We start from the raw sequence: 22246 nt of genomic DNA, 5'->3' as shown, positions 1-22246 counted from the left end.
TGAATACTTTTATTCATCAAGGACCCATTAAATTAATCTAAAGTGCTGCTAAAGACATTTATGATGTTACAAAAAACATGTATCATAGTTTCCACAAATATATTAAAGTATCGTTTCACTCCTCACCCCTATGTCATTCAAGTCTTTCTTTCTTTAGTCAAAATGAAATTAAGGGGATAGTTCACCCAAAAATGAAAATTTGATGTTTATCTGCTTACCCCCAGGGCATCCAAGATGTAGGTGACTTTGTTTCTTCAGTAGAACACAAACAAAGATTTTTAACTCAAACCGTTGCAATCTGTCAGTGTATATATATATATATATATATATATATATATATATATATATGGCAGTCAATGGGACCCATGGCTTTTAGAGTCAAAATAACATACACGGACAAAAACAAATTAAATCCTGCGGCTTGTGGCGATACATTGAGGTCATAAGACCTCTGATCCATCACAATGTCCAACTGTCCTAAGCGCATTCACAACAGCCGGCGTGTAATGTGTCAATGTGCTCTGGCATAGAGGATGCAAGCGCAGAAGTGATCTGTGGAGTGCAGTTGGACATTACGGTGGATCAGAAGTAAAAAAATATATAAATACTGTTCAGTTTCTTGCACAGGCCGATTGTTTTGTGTCTTAAGACCACAATATATCGTCACCAGCCGCAGGGTTTAATTTGGTTTTGTCTGTGTTTGCTTTTTTGACTCTCAAAGCCATGGGTCCCATTGACTGCCATTATATGACTGACAGACTGTAACAGTTTGAGTTTAAAATCTATAAAGTCACCTATATCTTGGATGCCCTGAGGGTAAACAGATAATAAATTTTAATTTCTGGGTGAACCATCCCTTTAAGATTTTTAAGAAAACATTTCAGGAATTTTCTCCATATAGTGGACTTCAATGGGGGCCAACATGTTGAAGGTCCAAATTGCAGTTCCAATGCAGCTTCAAAGGGTTCTACAAGATCCCAGCTGAGGAATAGTGAATAGTATCTAGTGAAACAATCGGTCAGTTTCTAAAAATCTATATGCGTTTTAACCGCAGGTGCTTGTCTTGCACTAGCTTGACTTCACACATTACATACTCACATTGAAAAGGTCACACGTGGTTAGTTCTTGGTATGTGCACTTAAAGTTGATGTGAGGTGAAAAACTCTCACTTTCTCCTCCAACTTCAAATTCGTCTGACATTGTTGTTTTACCTTTTTTCGTAAAAGGAGTCAGATGTTCTTTGAAAGTTCGCTTTGTAATAAGTGAGGTTGAACTAGTGCAAATATGTAGTTAAAAAGTATATAAAATTTATTTTATTTTTGAAATATTTTTAAAAATGACCAATCGTTTCACTATATAAGAACATTATTCTGGGATTGTGTAGAGCCCTTTGAAGCTGCACTGAAACTCCAATTTGGACCTTCAACCCATTGATCCCCATTGAAGTCCACTATATGAAGGAAAATCTTAGAATGTTTTTATCAAAAACCTTAAATTATTTTCGACTGAAGAAAGAAAGAACGACATGGACATCTTGGATGACATTATTCTAGAAGTGAACTAATCCTTTAAACAGCACAACTGTTTTCAACATTGATACTGATAAGAAATGAAGAATCATGTGACAGAAAAGACTGAAGTAATGATGCTGAAAATTCAGCTTTGGACTCAAAAGAATAAATTACATTTTAAAATATGCTGAAATAAAAGTTATTTGATCAAGAATCTAGTCGAAACAGCCTTTAGAAAACTCAATAGCCACATTAAAGTAAAAAGAAAATGTGATTGTTCGCCACCTCGATTCTTAAGCTCAGCATGGATAAAATGTGAGCATCACAGCAAGAGTGTTATAAGGTGGCTTTTGACCAATGACACAACATTGGGATTATGACAGCGCTACTGTGTGCGTAAAGACTGGACATGGATTAGCATGTGGTGCGTTTAGTGTTTCATGCAAATGCCACAGACATGAAAATGTGTTTATTAAGAGCACATATGCTTTTTATGACCGGGAAAAAAACATGTTCACTACTTAAAAACAGCTGTTTCAGCTTTTCCACTTCAAAATTTCTAGTTTAACTCAGGTGTTATTTGCTGTTTTGTAGTAATTATATAGTTTAGCAGCAATTTCTAAGTGAAAAACGTTTGAATGTAAATCCTGCAACAACAAAGTGGTTCCTTTAATGCAAATACGCTAGTGTCTAAGTGAAAGATCACGGTTGTGTCCGACACAATCTGGTCATTCATATGATGACTCCTGATGAGTGTTTGACCCTGGTCAACTCCACAGACAATGAGGACAAGGAAGCGTTCGTGTGCCTTGAATATGTGTATGTTGTGTCTGTGCACCAGTTTCTGTGTGACTCAAGGCCAAAGCAGTGGGAAACCTTGCCATGGAGGAGCTGCATGAGAGTGTGTGTGTGTGTGTGTGTGTGTGTGTGTGTGTGTGTGTGTGTGTGTGTGTGTGTGTGTGTGTGTGTGTCTGATGACACTCATCTATATTTAACTGGCTCTCTCATATGTTATGAAAGAAAGGCAGAGGCAAAGACTGACTTCCAGGCATCTTCCTAATCAATAATGAAGCGGTTTGCAGTTTGTCTTCAAACAAACACACACAAACCCCATAAAATGCTCCACAGATTATTTGGCTTTGTTTTCTCCTCAAAGATCGACTATTAAACTTCACTTATGGGTAAAACATTCTCTCTTTTGGGAAAAAAAGGTATATAAGGCATGTGTATCAGATGCTATAATAGTCTGTACAAACAGTACTGATATCCAGGTCTTGGAACAAGTAGTATCTTCTTCAGCCTTTGTTCTACTTGTTTATTACAATGACAAAAAAATCCCCACGTCACTTGACCTTGTATAAGATTTTCAAAGAATGGACACTCAGAACAGATGATGTGTCATGGCATGGGTACTCAAAGATCCAACATGAAAGAAGATGGTCACATGAGATGCTTAACAGAGATGGTGAGAAGATGATCAAGTGGGCCATGATTCACTTGTTTTCCTAGAACGAGCTTGATAGTAGACTTCACTGTTTCGGGATCAGTTTTTGCATCTGAAGCGCTGAGATGATCGGTGACCAATGTGATGATTTCGGAATTCATCATACTGGTGGAACATAGTGGACTTAGTATGTGCCCATCTCTCAATCCTTCTCCATTTCTCTCTCTCTAACATCTAAACCAGACGTGAATTTACATCATGTGTAAGGATATTCGCATAGCATGTAACTACAACAGTGCTAACATCGGGCTTCGACTGCTAGTAGACATACAAAGCAAGAAAATCCTAAAGCAGCTGCTGTCAATGCACTGTACAGAGGTCAAAATATCGGGAAGTAACAGCGTTATGTCTAATATTAGTGCTGAGCAAACACCAGGGTGTTGCAAATGTGAAAAATTACTTGGGTGCACTGGTGCGAGAGACTTTTGACACCTGATCAAAACTCATGAACTTATACAAAATCCCACCAGAAAACCCTGTAACGCATCTAACCTTTTAGAGAAGATTATGTTAACAAATTCAGGCTTCTGAACTACTGATCTGATAAGCATTAAATAATGTTTTAATGATATTATATAAGAACAAACATTACATATTTATTTTGTTTATTAGATGCTCATAAGGTGATGATGAATCAGGTGATGATCATTTTTAGTTTAAATTAAAATAAAATGTTCTGTGTCATGTATTAGGTATATCTTATTTTTCTGATTTTCTAATAAATGATAATTCAGTTTTGCAGTGCTTATGCATGTTACATTTTGACAGACAAACTTATTAACTTTGGTTCAACACAAATATGAGTGCAGAATCAGTGGCAGAGCTTGTCTTTTGTCCTTCTAAATGTCCTTTGCCATGTATTAGGTATATATTAAGTCTGTTTTTATAATAAATGATCATTCATTTTTGCAAAGCTTATGCATGTTGCATTTTGACAGACAAACCAAGCTTCTGAACTTTGTTTTAACACAAATGTGAGTGTAGAATCAGTGGCAGAGCTCATCTATTGTCCTTCTAAATGTCCTCTCATGTCTTAGCTATATCTTAAGTTTCTGATTTTATAATAAATTATAATTCATTTTTGCAATGCTTTGCATGTTACATCTTTGACAGACAAACCGAACTTCTGAACTTTGTTTCAACACAAATGTGAGTGCAGAATCAGTGGCAGAGCTTGACTATCGTCCTTTTAAATGTTTTTTTTTTCATGTATTAGGTATATCTTGAGTTTTTGATTTTATAATAAATTATAATTCAGTTTTGCACTGCTTATGCATGTTGCATTTTGACAGACAAACCGAGCTTCTGAACTTTGTTTCAGCACATGTGTGTGTAGAATCAGTGGCAGAGCTTGTCCATTCAGTATCGAAGAGCAAATGACAAAGCCTGGGTTAAGTGCAAGCTCCACAAATTGGATAAAGTCTAACTCAAATAGCTTCAAAAGAGAAAATCGATGCAAAATGGCCAGAAATTGTTAATAGCATATTTATTTATTTATTTTGCCACAGCTTTTCTTCCCATATAATATCACTATATTTCAGAGCCTAGTCTGCTTAGTAGCCAATGAGTGTGTGACACCTATTGAGGCATGAATACACAATATAAGGAGCGGGGGGAAAAAAGCACACATGAACAAACACAAATACAGAAAAGTTTCAGATGTTCATTTTAAAATGGCCAGCATCGACAAAAATGCAAACCTGCATATTTCTTGCAAAACATATTGATTGTGCTTTTGGCGAAAGAAATGATGCATACTTAACAGCCTTTCTTGAAAAGTTATCAAACCTATGTGCCTGGAGAGTTTTGACTCTTCTCCATACATATACATATTCAATCTCTTGGCTGTGATACTGTACAACTGTCACGCAAACCACAACAAGGCATGAAATCACCTGGTGTAAGAGTAAAGCATGAGTAATTCACTGAATCACAGCTCACACAAGTTTAAAAGGTAACAATATGCCTTAACAATAAGAGATAATGCTAAATATTCACTACTAATGTCCGGAAACTTGATTATTTCATAGTTGTGTGCACAAATAGGTCTCGTGCTCTGTAATGCTTTTGAGACGGACTTTGTTTCGGTTCTCTCTGAGAAAGCAGTGGGTTTCCTGATGCTGAGCCCTTGCGTGTGGACATATTGCATGTGAGTATGTTTGTGTGTGAATGCACAGCAGAATATGGATCCAATAAGCCTCAATATTAAAAATGCCCAAAGACAGCCATATAGGATATCATCTCCTGTGAAATGTATTGCAGTGTGTGCGTAAGAGATGGTGACGAGAAATCACTCACACAGCAATATTGATTTAACTGCGTGGACTATGTGCTGCAGTGTTGACATACACCTTGTCCTACATTCCAGTGGAACATGTGTACATGCATACCAACATTAAAGTGTGTGCTGCAACGATAACACAACAGAGAGCATGAAGTGTGATTAAGGGAGGTCATAGTGCCAGTAGTCTCGCGTAGCCAGACCTTCAGACTGACGGCTGAAGGTCTGGAATTCATGGCAGCTTTAATTGGCCAAGGCCCGCCCATAAGGCCGTTTGACCGACATATCAAACAACCAATCACAGTTCGTTTTGTTCAGAGTCACGTTTCGAGGTGTAGAAATGCCCCCACAACAACAGACTGGCATGCAACAAGTCAGTCATTGAAATAACCAGCATTGAAAGTTAACGAAGAAGAGGGAGAACAAGCAGTAAGTCAGTAATTTGTTCGCGAACGTCGCAAATGTGTATAACAACAACGGCGTCTGCATAAGCACCTTTTAGCAAAACGCGAGTAAATCAGTCTGCGCTTTGTTTCCCGGCGGACCGAAAATAAACGCGACACTCGCGTGTTCCGGATATCCGATCAAATTCAACTAATCAGATGACGACTTCGACATTCCTGAAGTGTTTCCAGTTAAGTGTACCATATGCATCAGACGTTTAGCCAACGTTCCGTGGGCGTGACGCCTGAGGCTGAGACTATAGTGCCAGTAACAGTGGTAGGACAACACTTGGTAGGAAAATACTCAGGATTGTTGTTGTTACACACTAAAAAAAAATGCTGGGTGAAATATGGACAAACCCAGCGACTGGGTTGTTTTGAGCCAGCGGTTGGGTTAAATGTTTAACCCAACAATCTAGGTAGTTATATTTACCTCAACTGTTCTTTAAAATTACTATACAGCTGGCTTAAAATAAATTCAAAAAAAGTTGTAAATTCTAAATCAGACACATAATTACCAGAGGCATCAGCAATAATCAAAAGTTGAACATTTATTATTAAGCCATTTAAAAAGAGCTTATTATTTAATTATTTATTCAACTTCAACAGCTAATGTTCATTTATTGAACTTGTTAATAAACGTTAATTTCCCACCTATTTTGGGTTCATCTTAAGCAAGAAATATAATAATGTTTAAGCAACAATTGAGTTAAATATGTATAAACATTTAACCCAATCGCTGGGTCCAGCACTGGATTTTTTTTTTAACCCAGCATAGTTTAGAGCAGGAGTTCTCAACTCTGGCCCTCGGGGTCCATTTTCCTGCAGTGTTTAGCTCCAACCCTAATCAAACACACCTGAACAAGCTAATCAAACTCTTCATCATTACTAGAAAGTTACAGGCAGGTGAGTTTGATCAAGGTTGGAGGTAAACTCTGCAGGAAAGTGGACCTCGAGGGCCAGAGTTGAGAACCTCTGGTTTAGAGTGTAATTTACTCAAAAACAATTTTTTTTAAAGTTTGTTTATTTAAGTGAAGTTCAAATGAAATAAATAAATATCAGATGGAAAAGAAAAATTTGAAATTTTAGTTAAATTACTAAAATATTAATTAAAAATACTGCTATTTAGCTTGTGACAAAAAAATGACGAAAGCACTAAACATAATTCTTAAAACTAAAATAGGTATATATATATATATATATATATATATATATATATATAGGCTATATATAACACATATGTATATATTTAAAAATATATATTTGTATGTTATTTGTATTTTACATATAAATCTAACATATTTGTCCTGTGTATGTATTTATATATACATAATAAATATACAAACTACAAAGGGAAATAATCATGCGTTATGGATGTGGCAAAAAAGGACGCCGTTTTTGAGAGACTACATACTTTGTCGGATTTCTGTGAATTAAAATGCACAAACTAGACACAATAATACCAAACAAATAGAGAAAGGATGGCTCTTCATAGAACATATAATTGTTACTTTATTTTAATTTTGTTGTGTCTATTTATGAGGAATATGTACTGTTATGGAGGTGACAAGCCTGAAAATAGCACTTACCAGACTATAGAAAATCATGCACTAAAATAAACTTTAAGAGAGACCTCACATGGGTATTTGAACCACCAAATGATGACATCTGTGCTATCAGTATAGTAAAAACCTTTGGTAAACTTTATTTTTTATGGTAAGGTTGACGTTTGCATGGAATTACCAAAAACACTAATATAAAATTAAAGTTAATTTAAAATATCTTTATTATGTGTGACATAAATAATAGTTAAATAATAGTGAAAACACTATACAGATGTACCTGAAAATTATGACACTATAAAAGAGTAACACTGTAAATTGTGTAATTTAAGACCTTGAGGCTGTACATATTTTCTCCTCCCTATTCTGACACAGACAAAAGGTGTGTGGATTCCGGTAATTGACTCCAGTAGCATTACTTCCCTATCTAGTGCTCTTGGGTTAGTTTCTGTTTATCACTCGCTGAATAAATAGCAGGTACAGACAGCTAGTTAGTAATGAATACTTCATCCAAACATTATGGTATAGGTTTGCCAAGGACAAAAAAGTGGTCCATACAACCGTGCACTACATTCAAAATTTCCTGATTTAAGTGTGAGAAACATTGAATTTCTCTCATCATCTTGCTCTTTCTAAATAGTTGCCAGTTTCTGGTCTCCACAGACTCCATAGTATTGTTTCCATACTATGAGAGTCAATCGTGACCAGAAACAGTTTAGTTCGCAACATTCTTCAAAATATCTTCATTTGTGTTCAAAACAAGAAACAAACTCAGGTTTAAATTTTAATTTTAGAGTGAACTATGCCTTTAAGGCAGATATTTCATGTTTAAAACATTTCCAAAAAACAACTAAAGTTGTGGGAAAAGGTAATCGGTTACAAGAGAATCACTAACAGATACTACAACTGCAAAGTTTTCAGGTATCCTACGTTCTGCACAAACAACCCCTGCAGGAAAATAAATTATTTTTATAAACGACTGCAGCTTTTCGGACCGCTGAAATGCTTACACGCAGACACGCACAGTGAGACGTATCGCACACATTTATACCTGCGCTACCAGTCTTGTAGGCCTCCACGCAAACACATACAGAAGACAAGAAAGTTACACAGTGGTAATATGCTCTTGGAGTGTCTGACGTCACAAACCTCGTGTAACCCTGCCAACTCAGGAGTTAAATTTAGATCTTGGGCACTGGTCCCAGACACTGCAAAACAATGTGATACCACAGGCACTGCTTTAGCTGGAGAATACACACACGGCTGCCGGACACGACTTCAAGACTGATAAACCTGTGCACAGATGCATTAAACACACTAGAAGAAAACTATTGTGAACTTTAAGAACTGCAACATGGTCCAGAGGTGAGTTTGTGCTGAAAACGAAACTTTCAGAAACAGACAAAAAGTGTAAAAGGTCCATAAGCAAACATAAAAGCGATTCAACCTGTAGTTTTCCAACTTCTGGTGCTGCTTTCTGTTCTAATATTTACATTAAGGCTTTGTACATACATGCTATTTAAAAAGTTGGAAAATCGAACTTAAGAAAATAATGGTTTCAAAATACAGGTAATTTTGACAATATAGTAACAGACTAGTGTTGTCATTGTTAACTAAAACTTTTTTCATGACTTGAAATAAAGCTGAAAATCATTTTTTTTTTAATCACTAAAGGTAAAACTTAAAATAAAGCTAAATATTTAACAAACTTTATTTAATAACTAATAAAATATTTAAAAAATAAATAATACTAAAATAACACTTGAACAGACTTATGTAATGAATGATCCATTTAGTGACTACTATAAAGAGACACTTTGATGAATCTAACCAAAATTGGTTGAAGGAGATGCACATTAGTACCAGATCAAAACAACATGCATCAACTGCCTACCTGTGATTTCATAACCCAAAACAGATCTTAATAGGCATAGCCAGGTGTAAAGGAAGCCTAAAAGAGATAGTACTGGAGTCCTGAACCGCAGGGCTGAAGACTGCACCTTTCCCTTTATCTCTTAGGGTTAAGATAAAATGTCATCACCTTACACTGGTTTAAACTGTACTGCTATGACACACATGACTCACAAAGACTTGTGTGTACATGGACATTTTTTCTTGAGAACTGACTACATTTATAAAAAATAAAAATAATTTTAAACATCTGCTAGGACTAAAAAAAAGTGCATCTATTCCATAACGAATGTACAAAATATGAAAAAGCCAATTTGAATATCTTACATTTTTAACAGGTGTTAACCATTGAAGAGTGTAAATCCAGATGACAATATTAATCTGTATATTATGCATCATTTAAAAACAATTAACTTATCAAATTGTTATACATCCAGTTAAGCGTGCTGGGGAATACTGGCTTTGCCTACAAAGCATGCATGTAATTTCCTCACATACATGTTGTCTACATAGGCAGCTCGCTAGGTTTTGACACACAGCCATTGTGTGGGGTCTGAACCCAGACGCAAGCATAAGACCCTAACTCGACTTGATACAGCCACCTAGCTGCAGCACGGTGCTTATGTGGAGAAAAGGCGGAGAAGCAGCGAGCTTGTGGTCTCTTTAAATCGCAATGACTCCGATGAGAAGCATTTGTTGCCTATATACCGGCTCACAGAAATGTCCACATCGCACAGAGGGAGGTCGACGACACCAGCCATTAACGCTTTGAGAACTACCTATGTCACCCTCAGAAAACAGGCTCACTTAGCATTTCAAAGAGGATTTCAGTGCCTTGACACAAAAGGCAAAGACACGACGCTCCACGGTGATAGGTCGAGATTCAAGGGACTGGTTTTCACTGTAACTTTTCTGTGGCGGCGTCTGAACCTATTGGTTTATTTGTTTCCTCACCATCGCCATCCATTACTTTTCTAAAAATGATATCAGACTTCCCTAAAAGAGTTGTATGCACTAATATACATCCAAAAGAGTTAAATGTGTCTTGGACTGCTTCGGAAAATAAAATAAAAACAAAACAGACTAGTGTAGTATCATCATTTCAAACAGCGCGCCTAAAAAGAAACTAAAACTAGTACACTACTTTTATCACTTAAACCAGTGCAAATAGAGCACCAAAAAGCGAATATACACATTCGCGTACTTTAATTAGCAAGCTGATTTAGATTTTCACCTCCTATAATGTTATCTAAACATGTAACACGCCTGAACTACAAGTAGTAAGTAGGAGGAGATCGAATGACATCATCAGCTACTACATAACTTTAAACAAGACTGTACTGCAAAGTAGCTAAACGCCTCCAAAAGTTGCTCGAATCTCTAATGCACTTCCACACGAGTATGAATTGTCAGCTAATCTTGCTGAAGTTGTTATGCGTGTTATTATAACTGTACCAATTGAGTTTTCAGTTCCGACTAGTGTAAAAACGCAGACGCCGAGCGAAAGTTAGCACTGCAACCCAAACAAACCGCACTGTGCTCATTTCAAACACTGTAGACACATTTAAAAGAACAGTCACGCACACTATAAGCAGAGGTGAACTCACCGCGATCAGAGTGCTGCTCCTCTGCTCGGTGGTCGCGGTTGAATCGGGCTCTTGTTGCTTGCTCTGCTGTTTGTTGTTGGGTTTTTTGGCCCGCTGCTCTAAACTCCGCTGGTAGAGACTCAACGTCTCCCGGCGATCCAGCTCCAGCTGCTCGGCGTGCGCTTGCTGGTATCGGCTCTCGCAGTTGACGTGGTGCCGCCGGCAGCCCTCGATCCGCTGGCGGAGGCGCTCGACCACTGTGCTGTGCTTCGGTATGCCCACGTTACCGCCGCCGCCGGTACTGCTGTTGGTTGCATTAATGGCAGAGTTTAAGTTCACGTTACTGTTATTAATGCAAATGCCGCCGCCGGTCGGTACGGCAGCGGGGCTGGCAAAATCCCCCATCATCTGTGATTCGGGAAGAACTTTGTCAAGCCCCCCTGACTCTCTCTCTCCCCTCTCCAAAGCGGGGCAGAAGTCCGCTTCGCCAGGGAGGCAGATACGGTGAAATTGGGGAGAAAGAAGCGTTTAAACGAGTGTTAATCCCTCCTCCGGGAGGATCGCCGTGTCAACCATTCAATAGACAACAGTGCGGGACCGTGGAGGAGCGAGAGAGGCGACCGGGTCTGTTACTCTCTCGCCTCTACTGGAGCTCCATCAAACATCCGGATGTTACTCGCAACCATCACGCATAAGCACCGCTGCTGCGAGCCCGTCGTTTTATTGTGTTGTCCTTCTGAAAAAAGTTTTGCCGTCTGCTGCGAACAGGCTCCGGAGTTGTTTCGTGAACTTGCATTTCATTAGTTTGGCCGGCGAAACCCTCCCCGAGCGCGAACAAGGTGTGCAGTTTCTTAAAGTCCCGATGGCTGGAGAGGAAATCCTACAGTCGCCAATGTGTACAGCAGCTGCCACCATCACAATAATCAAGCGCTCCCCTCCTCCATGCTAGCGGAGTGATATCAGGACAACAGCCGAGCGAAGAGCAGCCACCAGCCTGCGAGCAGCACGTCAGCTCCGCGCAAAACACGGCGCGGAATCTAGTGCGCAGGACGCGGAGTCAATATTGACTTCAGAAGAGGTGAATGATAGAGCGGTGTTAATGCTTTACCGGCGGCTCGGGGTACTGCATCTGATACTCCAGAGTTCATGAGAGTACAAAGCACTAGCGGACTGTGCAGGGAAACATGTTTACACTATAAATACAATACAAAAAATACAATTAGAAAAAAATACGACATTAATTAAAAAAAATTTTATTTATTTTTTTCAAATAAATTTAAATTCTAACAAAAATACAATATTAATTAGAAAATAAGATCAAATAAAATTAAATAAAAATGTTAAAATATTTTAAAAGTATTATTATTATTATTATTATTATTATTATTATTAATAGTAAAAATAATAATAGTAATATACAAAATGCTATATATTTTAGGTTTTAATGGAAAAAATAGTACAGTTCTGTGGGTTTAGGTTCAGCAGCTTTTTTTGGTTAATTTTAAGAGTGAGAAGTGTGTTATGCAAAAAAGTTACTTGAGATTAATCATTGTCCTTTGGTGGCTTTTATTTATTTATTTCCTACACTGTAAAACTTACCGTGATTTTAATGGTAAAAGACTGTAAAAATGCTACAGTAAAAACACTGTAAAACAAATTTTAATACTATTCTAATATAAAGTTTTGGACCCAGTCATAATTGTGTTAAATAATCGTGATTACAATATTGACCAAAATAATCGTGATTATGATTTTTGCCATAATCGAGCAGCCCTAGTTTGTGTGAATGACACTGTGCAACTTCTACATATTTAAAAACTGCTAGTGATGGGCTTTGGTTCATCATGTGACTTTCTCATCACCACCTGCTTTTGGTGGTTATCATTCAATTACAAAGGTATAAAACAGATTTCAGTACTTCCATCAGTTAGTATATTAACATTATATCAGTTAATAAAATCACGGTATTAAAGTGTAAATTTAAGTTAAATCCTTAAAAACGAAAATGTTGCTACTGTATTTTTTACTGTAAAATTCAACCTCAAATTCAAATTCGAACCACAGCTGACAGTTTTTTACTGTTTTTTTTTTTTTTTTTTTTTTATAAATATAAATGTGACCCTGGACCATAAAAGCAGTCTTAAGTAGCACAGGTATATTTGTAACAATAGCCAAAAACACATTGTATGGGTCAAAATTATATAAGTAAAGAAATCATTAAGTAAAGATCATGTTCCATGAAATAAATGTATCAAAATATATATATAAAAAAAATTGATTAGTAATATGCATTGCTAAGAACATTATTTGGACAACTTTAAAGGCAATTTTCTCAGTATTTAGATTTTTTTGCACCCTCAGATTCCAGATTTTCAAATAGTTGTATCTCAAATATTATCCTATCCTAACAAACCATACATCAATGGAAAGCTTATTTATTCAGCTTTCAGATGAGGTATAAATCTCAATTTCAAAAAATTGACCCTTATGACTTTTGTGAGGGTCACAAATCATTAAAAAACACCCTGTAGTCCACATGTTTGCTGATACAGGAAAGAAACTTGTGAGAGTTTTCACTAGCTTTATTTTCATGGATTGTCCACTCAGCCATTACCAGCAAGAGCTCTCTGCATTTCATAGTTATTTTTAAAGGTATGGCCCTTGCTCTTGAGCAAACGTTTCTTATATGACATGTGTGCAGAAGATAATACACACATTTTAAAAAAGTGACAGAGCAAAGTAAAAGGATCAGGTGAGGCCCTGAAGCACTGGCTGCAGTCAGTAAATGATGATAAGGGGGCTGGCCGGTTTTGTAGGTGTGTGTTGTGCATGAGTGTGAGTGAGTAATTGTGAAAAAGTGCTGCTGCCCAGTCTGGTTTGCTGAGTGTGGCTAAAACGAATTGCAAACACATTCATTCCTACTCTATTCTCTCTCTCTCTCTCTCTCTCTCTCTCTCTCTCTCTCTCTCTCTCTCTCTCTCTCTCTCTCTCTCTCTCTCTCTCTCTCTCTCTCTCTCTCTCTCTCTCTCTAGCACATATACACAGATAGTCAAGGCCAAAAGTTTGTGAACACCCTATATTTTGCTGCGACTATTCTGGACCTGTTTCTCTGGGCCATCAAGATCAGCCTTTCTCCTGTTTTAATTGTATATAATAAAGTGTGCCAGACAGACTTTACATTTTTTGTATGTATCTTTGATCAAACTATAAGGTATTCTAGCTCTTTTTCATTTTAAAAACTCTTAAATGAGAACAATGAGGATGTTTACTGAACATTTAAATTGGGTCATTATTAATAGTAATTATAAGTATGGTATCACAATTAAAGATCTCACATATGTTGCACAAGCAAAACAACATGTTTCAGAACAGAACTGAATTAAATCAGTGGAACAGTGTGTTTCTGTGAAGATTTTTGTTGGTGAAGAATAATATATGAGATGGCCCAGGAACCAAATGTTTATTTGCCCTCTTGTATCCATCAAGGAAACGAGTGAGTGAAATGCTTTTGGTGTAAATCTCTGCCTCGATTCTTGGAAAAAAGCAGGGCTATTACTTTCAAAATTCTAGGAATATAAATAACACATTCACCCAGGTTTGGGACTCTCTGTACTTTTTGGAATGGTTGATACTGACACTAGTCGGAACTGCCATTTAGTGTTTGTGCTACTGATTTGTTTTTCTTCCGGACCTTTTCTTTTCTTGGTCTAACAGCTACAGAACTCAATCAGATCTGAACAAAGAGCTGTATCAGACAGGTCTCCTATCTGTGAAGCATGTGCTTTACACTATGCACTGCACTTATAATAGACACAGTACAGCGAAACTTCTGTAAACATGCATTTTCTCTAAAGTTTGTAATTAAAAAGTAGGTTGTTACTTGTGTCTCATACAAACAGTTCAACAGCCATTACCAACAATTACTTTTGTAATGTAACATTTACAGAGTAGCTTGTTAAAATAGAGCTGTTTGTATCAGAAATATTTTTATGAATATGTAGAAACACTGGAAGCAACAAAACAAAAGCACCGTGGAGAGATGTTGTTGTTGTTGTTCCAGCTGTAACATTTATGAATCACCCTACAAATATAAATTTGTGACCCCTAAGCGCTTCTCTTCCCACAACATTCATGTTCAACAGGAACTATTTTTACTCCTAATCTATTTCCTACTTGAATCACTATAAATATCTTGACTTTGATTACATACTACTTACAACATTACGACATTGTTCAAAATTTAGAAGTCAGTAAGGTTGTTTTATTTAAAGAAAATTTTTATTTTTGTTTTGCAGCAAGGAGGTTCAAAGGTGACAGTTAAGATGTTTCTAATATACAAAAAAGGTTACACAAAATCTATGCATAAAAAAGAATCCAAAAAATGTTTTCACAAAAATATTAAATATTATTAATATCAAAAATAATAAGAGATTTTTATGAGTGCTAAATCCATATATTAGAATGATTTCTAAAGGTTCATGTGACGCTGAAGACTGGAGTAATTTTTAAACTGTAATAATATTTCAAAATATTGGTGTGAAAGGCATTATTTTAGATCTAATAAATGCATCAGTGATGTATAAGAACTAAAATAAAATCAACTATTCTATTTTGTGTTGTTTTCTGGTATAAATTTTTCACAATTTTTACTATGAGAGACATTTTGTTGTTTGAAAAAAACAAATTTAATTTAGTGAGGTTTTGTAAAATATTTGCCAATAGACTGTTTTTACGATGCATTATCAATCAGTCATATTGGCGGCACTGAAACGAAAAAAACGTGCATATTTTGCTGATTATTGCTACTGAAAATGGTCAATTATTGTCATGTTTTGGGCTGTACTAATCTGTCAGACCAGGGAAAATCATTTGGAGTACTATAGACTGCCAAAGGTTATACCAAATCAAGGAGAAGAGTGCACTGTCTGAGGACCAAAAGGCGTTTGTGGTTGGCCAAATTGAAGGATTTCAAGGGCAAGAATCTTGACAACATTCATGTTTGTTCTTATCATTTCCAGTCAGGTAGCTGAAATATTATGGGATAAAAAAACACTTTATGCTTTGAGTTTTTTGAGTTTTGTGAAAAATAAAATTAAAGGTCACATATCATGAAAATGAAAACTTTTTCCATGTTTAAGTGCTATAATCGGGTCCCCAGTGCATCTACCAACCCAGAAAATGTAAAAAAAACAAAAAAAGTAACTCAGTATCTTTGTTTTGTTAAGCCTGTGAAAAAACAAGCAGACGCCCCATGACCTCGAAAACTAAGGGTTCTTATTATAATATTACCATCCCTTAATCTGCACATTTCAACCCACGGCGACGTCATTTTGTTTACTTAAGGGTGTACCAGTTCTAACACCATGGCAAATGTTCAAGCAAAGCATGCTAACTGTTTTATCCCAGCCTTAGAGGAGACAAGAGAGCATTGGATTTATAGATTTATTTACTGTATATTATGCTGCTGCCACACAGATTTACATGCTGTTTCTTTCCCAGCTGTTTACCTTCACAGACATAACCAACTGTTTTTGTAACTCATGTGTGTTTTCAACATAAACTTGTGTGTATTTGACAGTATATAAGAAGATATGAAAGAGAACTTACTTTAGTACTCACATGCTGTGTGACAGCCGCTTTCTGTGCATGTGCTTCGGATGTGTGTGCACAGAAAACCCTATATAAGAAGTTTAAAGGGGTCATCGGATGCAAAACTAACTTTTACATGTTGTTTGAACATTAATGTGTGTTGGTAGTTTGTGTACACAACCACCCTACAATGATAAAAATCCACCTAGTAGTATTTTTTTAATCTTTAAAAGTAATATCCCCTTTTTAAAATCAGGTCATTCTCAGCTTCTTGTCGGTGTGACGGCACACCAATAGAGGCCGCTCCCACGATAGTTGATTGACATGAGCGCCTTACCTAAGACCCGCCCTCACCGAGCTGAAACAGTCCGACTCCGATTGCCATTGAGTGACTCAGGTGCAGACAAGAATGTCTCTGATTGAGTGATTGAGGTGTTCTGTTGTTGGATGTAATAATGAACAGGAAAACATTACTTTTGTTTTTAAAAGGAAAGCGCCAATCCCGATCGACATATGCGTCTATGTTTGTGCGAATCGCTCCTGATGCAGCTTCACCCACAGCAGAAGTGAGTATAAAGGTTTTTTTATGCATCTTTGTGAATGGCCTTTCTTAATAATGTGCTTGTTGGCGAGTTTCTCTGCTAAACACAGCTAAATGCGGCTAAAGTAAACATTACGTCTCATAATCCCAGAGAGGGGCGGGGCGAGCAGAGTTCGTTTGTATTTAAAGGGACCATGTCTTAAAATTAGTTGAGTTTTGCAGAGCTTTTGACAAGGTAAAAAGCTGTTTTTTTTACACTACTATTGAGAATTTTTAACCAAAGTATATTATAGACTTTTCATTAAGACCCTAAAGAATCATATGAACTTGTGGAAAATGGGCATCCGATGACCCCTTTAAACTATCGCTTTAAAACACATGATTTCAGCGCAATAGACATGATAATCTAATTTTTGTCAGAGTATCTGATGTAGAAGCTGTAAAGGCGCAGGCCTATTCTAAAAAAGGGGGCGGAGAGAAGCTCATCTGCATTTAAAGAGACATGCACGAAAATAGCGCGTTTCTGCTTCCACTCAGAATGGCCATTTTCAAAATGATATAATAAATGGTCTGTGGGGTATTTTGAGCTGAAACTTCACTGACACGTTTTGGACACCAGAGGTCCAGAGGTCTTCTTTAAGAAAATTACTTAAGTGTTATTTAAGTATACTTAAGTATAAGTGTTATTATTATTTGCAGTACATCAGATGTATGCGTGAGACAAGGGAACGGACATTGAATCAGAACAAGAAATGAGTCATATGGTCCACATTTTCTGTGATGTTGGGATGTTGTGAAGCATTGTAAATATTTAATGTGGTCACCCATCCATTAGAGTGCTGATAAACAGAATCAATGGAGCTGATAGATTGACTATCATGAAGAGACCGAAAGAGAGAGAACAGAAGAAGAATCCATGAGAATAATAGTACTAGTTTATGGTTTAACTGGCTAAAAGTTCATTTTCACACTGACTCTTTTGAATATGTTTACATGCTAGAGAAGAAAAGACAGGGAGTATAGCAAAACAGTGTGACAAGAGTATATGGGTATGTATTTATGAATACATGACTCCATTGAGTAGGTGGTGTGTGTGTGCTTTTTGCAGGCAGATCCGTGCAGGATACGTGACTTCCTGTGTGTAGTAACTGACATTTGTGTGAGTGTGTCAGTGTGTGTGTGTGTGTGTGTGTGTGTGTGTGTTAGGAGTGAGGGGGATCTCTGACTCATTCCCTTGGTATTCAAAAAAAGGATCCGATCTCTCAAGAAGAAGAATTAATGAGAGTTTTTAGGACAAGAGGTTGGAGGACAAAAGGGAAAGGCATGTGCGCAGGGGAGAAAACTGCAGAGACAAATTACAAGAAGAAAGAGAGAAGAGAAGCCCTGGCAGGTGAGCTGGCAGTATGCGGTGTGCCGTGGATCAGTGGAAATGCTCCCAGTCACGCATCCAACATGCAGCCGCTTAATGTACAGAGGGAGGGAGGTGTGTGGGTGTCCTAATTTCTGCACAGTCATGACTCCACACTGTCTGCTCCACCTTGCAACCAGCCTTAGATCATGACACATTATACAGGTCTTAAAATACTCCCTGAGTGAATTTTACATTTGCAAAGGTGCACTCTGTTTTTTTTTTTTTTGGTCACTTGGTCTACATGTCAGTTGTCTTGGACCTTGACACCTAGTGGTGTGGATGCAGCATCATGCAAAAGTAAACGATTCTTTTGTGAAAATGTGCAGTAAGTAATAATTGCATGTGCAAAAAATATTTGTCTGGCCATGTGATCTGAACATGTCAAACTCCATCACACAATTTCATGTAAAAGAAAACAGCTTCAATTAGGCTGTTGATGTTACTGGAGTGTTTATCAATTTTAATATTACTTTTTAAAAGTACTGAATGCCATTTCAAAGATGATGTGGCTTTTTATTTATTTATGCTTGTTTCTTTGTACATAAACATACATCTTGTAACACTGCTATAAGCTAAGCTGTTATTGTACATCTGCCATAAAGTGCAAACAAACAAACAAATAAACATAGACAATAAACACAATAAATGCTATGGCTTTTATTTATTTTTTAATTAATTAATTAATTCATTCATTCATTCATTCATTCATACATTCATACATACAAATAATAATCTCTTTGAAGAATTTCAGTCAGGTTTCAGGCCCCATCATAGCACAGAAACTGCACTTGTAAAAATCACAAATGACTTGCTACTTGCGTCAGATCAAGGCTGTGTCTCATTGCTAGTTTTACTTGATCTTAGTGCTGCGTTCGACACTATAGATCATGACATATTTATAGATCGATTACAAAGCTATACAGGTATTCAAGGGCAGGCTTTAAGATGGTTCAGATCATACCTGTCCGATCGCTATCACTTTGTTTATTTAAATGGGGAGTCATCGCAGCTAACACCAGTAAAGTATGGAGTGCCACAAGGATCTGTCCTAGGTCCTCTGCTATTTTCAATTTACATGTTACCCCTTGGTAATATTATTAGGAAATATGGGATTAGTTTCCATTTTTATGCTGATGATACTCAACTATATATTTCAACAAGACCAGATGAAACTTCTAACTTAGCAAAATTAACAGAATGTGTTAAAAATGTGAAAGACTGGATGACCAATAATTTTCTACTATTAAATTCAGATAAGACCGAGATATTACTTATTGGACCAAAAAACAGTACACAGAATCTCTTAAACTGTAATTTGCAACTAGATGGATGTACTGTTACTTCCTCTACAGTCAAAAATCTGGGTGTTATATTAGACAGCAACCTGTCTTTTGAAAATCATATTTCTCATGTTACAAAAACAGCATTCTTCCATCTTAGAAACATTGCCAAGCTACGGAACATGTTACCTGTCTCTGATGCAGAAAAGTTAGTTCATGCATTCATGACGTCTAGACTGGACTATTGTAATGCACTACTAGGTGGCTGTCCTGCTTCTTCAATAAATAAGCTACAGGTAGTCCAAAATGCAGCTGCTAGAGTCCTTACCAGGTCAAGAAAATATGATCATATTACCCCAATTTTATGGTCTCTACACTGGCTACCTATTAGGTTCTGTATCACTTACAAAATATTACTTCTGACCTATAAGGTCCTTAATGGTTTAGCTCCTGCATACCTAACTAGTCTCCTACCGCGCTACAATCCCTCACGCTCCCTAAGGTCGCAAAACTCTGAACTTTTAGTAGTACCTAGGATAGCAAAGTCCACTAAAGGAGGGAGAGCCTTTTCACATTTGACTCCAAAAATCTGGAATAGCCTTCCTGATAACGTTCGGGGTTCAGACACACTCTGTATATTTAAATCTAGATTAAAGACTTATCTCTTTAGCCAAGCATTCACATAATGTTTCTCATAACGTTGTACTTCAGTGACATCTGATCAAATGCACATCAACATTCTTCAGCTTGGGCAAAACACACAATTTTTGCTTGGTTGGAACAGCAGCTACGCTAATTATTTCTCTATTTGTTTCTCTGTTTCTGCCATCCCGTGGTAACTAGGAATTACACAAGATTCAGCCCGGATTCAGAAGAAGAGATGATGCCAACCCCTAAGAGGACCACCGATGATGCCAGCCTTGAAACAACATACAGCACTACACAATTTTTCTACAAGTTTGATTGCAACACATAATCATTACTATTAGTGTTCATCATCTGTTTTTGACTACACCATTACTTTTTTAATATTTATACCATATGTACATTGACTTAACATACAGTAGTCACCACTAATAAGCTACTAAATATATTGTAGTAGCCTACATTTTTTGTACAGCTGCTTTGCAACGATTTGTATTGTGAAAAGTGCTATACAAATAAACTTGAATTGAATTGAATACTTGTAACACCACTATAATTAAAATTATACTCCAAACTGTTATTATAAATATGTCATTATATGTAAGCAAACAAACAAACAAATAAACAAAATGTTGTGGATTTTATTTATTTGTATTTATTTATTTATTTTTAATTTGAACCTAAACTGTTTTAATAAAACTGTTATAATATGTAAACAAACAAACAAAAATAAATACATAAATGTTGTGACTTTTATTTACACATCTTATAACACCACTACATTTATAATTATGCCCGAAACAGTTATTATAAATCTGCCATTATGTAAACTAACAAACAAAACAAATAAAATACATTTTGTTGTTTTTATTTATTTATTTACACATCTTGTAACACTACTACATTTATAATTATGCCCTAAACTGTTATTATAAAACTTACATTATATGTAAACAAACAAACAAGCTAACAAACAGACAAATAACTAAATGTTGTCTTTTATTTATTTATTTACACATCTTGTAACACCACTACATTTATAATTATGCCCTAAAATATTATTATAAATCTGCCATTATATGTAAACAAACAAACAAACAAATGTGTAAAAATAATAAATGTGTAACACCACTACATTTCTAATTATGCCCTAAACTGGCATGAAAAATCTGCCATTTTATGTAAACAAACAAATAAACAAAATACATTTTGTGTATTTTATTTATTTATTTACACATCTTGTAACACTACTACATTTGTAATTATGTCCTAAACTATTATAAATCTGTAATTTATGTAAACAAACAAGTAAGCAAGAAAACAAGCAAAAAATGGTGTATTTTATTTATTTATTTACACATCTTGTAACACCACTGCATTTATAATTATACCCTATCTGTTATTATAAATCTGTCATTATATGTACACAAACAAACAAACAAACAAACAAACAAACAAACAAACAGACAAATAAATAAATAAATGTTGTGTATTTTATTTATTTATTTATTTATTTATTTACACATCTTGTAACACCACTACATTTATAATTATACCCTATCTGTTATTATAAATCTGTCATTATATGTACACAAACAAACAAACAAACAAACAAACAAACAAATAAACAAACAAACAAACAAGCAGACAAATAAATAAATGTTGTGTCTTTTATTTATTTATTTATTTACACATCTTGTAACACCACTACATTTATAATTATACCCTATCTGTTATTATAAATCTGTCATTATATGTACACAAACAAATAAACAAACAAACAAACAAACAGACAAATAAATAAATAAATGTTGTGTATTTTATTTATTTATTTATTTATTTACACATCTTGTAACACCACTACAATTATAATTATACCCTATCTGTTATTATAAATCTGTCATTATATGTACACAAACAAACAAATAAACAAACAAACAGACAAATAAATAAATGTTGTGTCTTTTATTTATTTATTTATT

General features: G+C 35.9%; 1 protein-coding gene across 1 annotated transcript in view; it reads right to left on the bottom strand.

Moving 5' to 3' along the window:
• Nucleotides 1–11729, bottom strand: part of maml3 (mastermind-like transcriptional coactivator 3) — a 138524-nt gene extending 126795 nt beyond the window's left edge. The window contains exon 1 of the mRNA XM_073842183.1: nucleotides 10820–11729. Within this exon, the coding sequence (XP_073698284.1) occupies nucleotides 10820–11206 (387 nt within the window). The 5' untranslated portion in view covers nucleotides 11207–11729. The remainder of the gene's footprint in view (nucleotides 1–10819) is intronic.
• Nucleotides 11730–22246: the final 10517 nt, after the last annotated feature.

The sequence above is a fragment of the Garra rufa genome, chromosome 6 (assembly GCF_049309525.1).
Source record: "Garra rufa chromosome 6, GarRuf1.0, whole genome shotgun sequence".
Lineage (NCBI taxonomy): Eukaryota > Metazoa > Chordata > Actinopteri > Cypriniformes > Cyprinidae > Garra > Garra rufa.
This window is presented reverse-complemented; position numbering and strand designations above follow the sequence as displayed.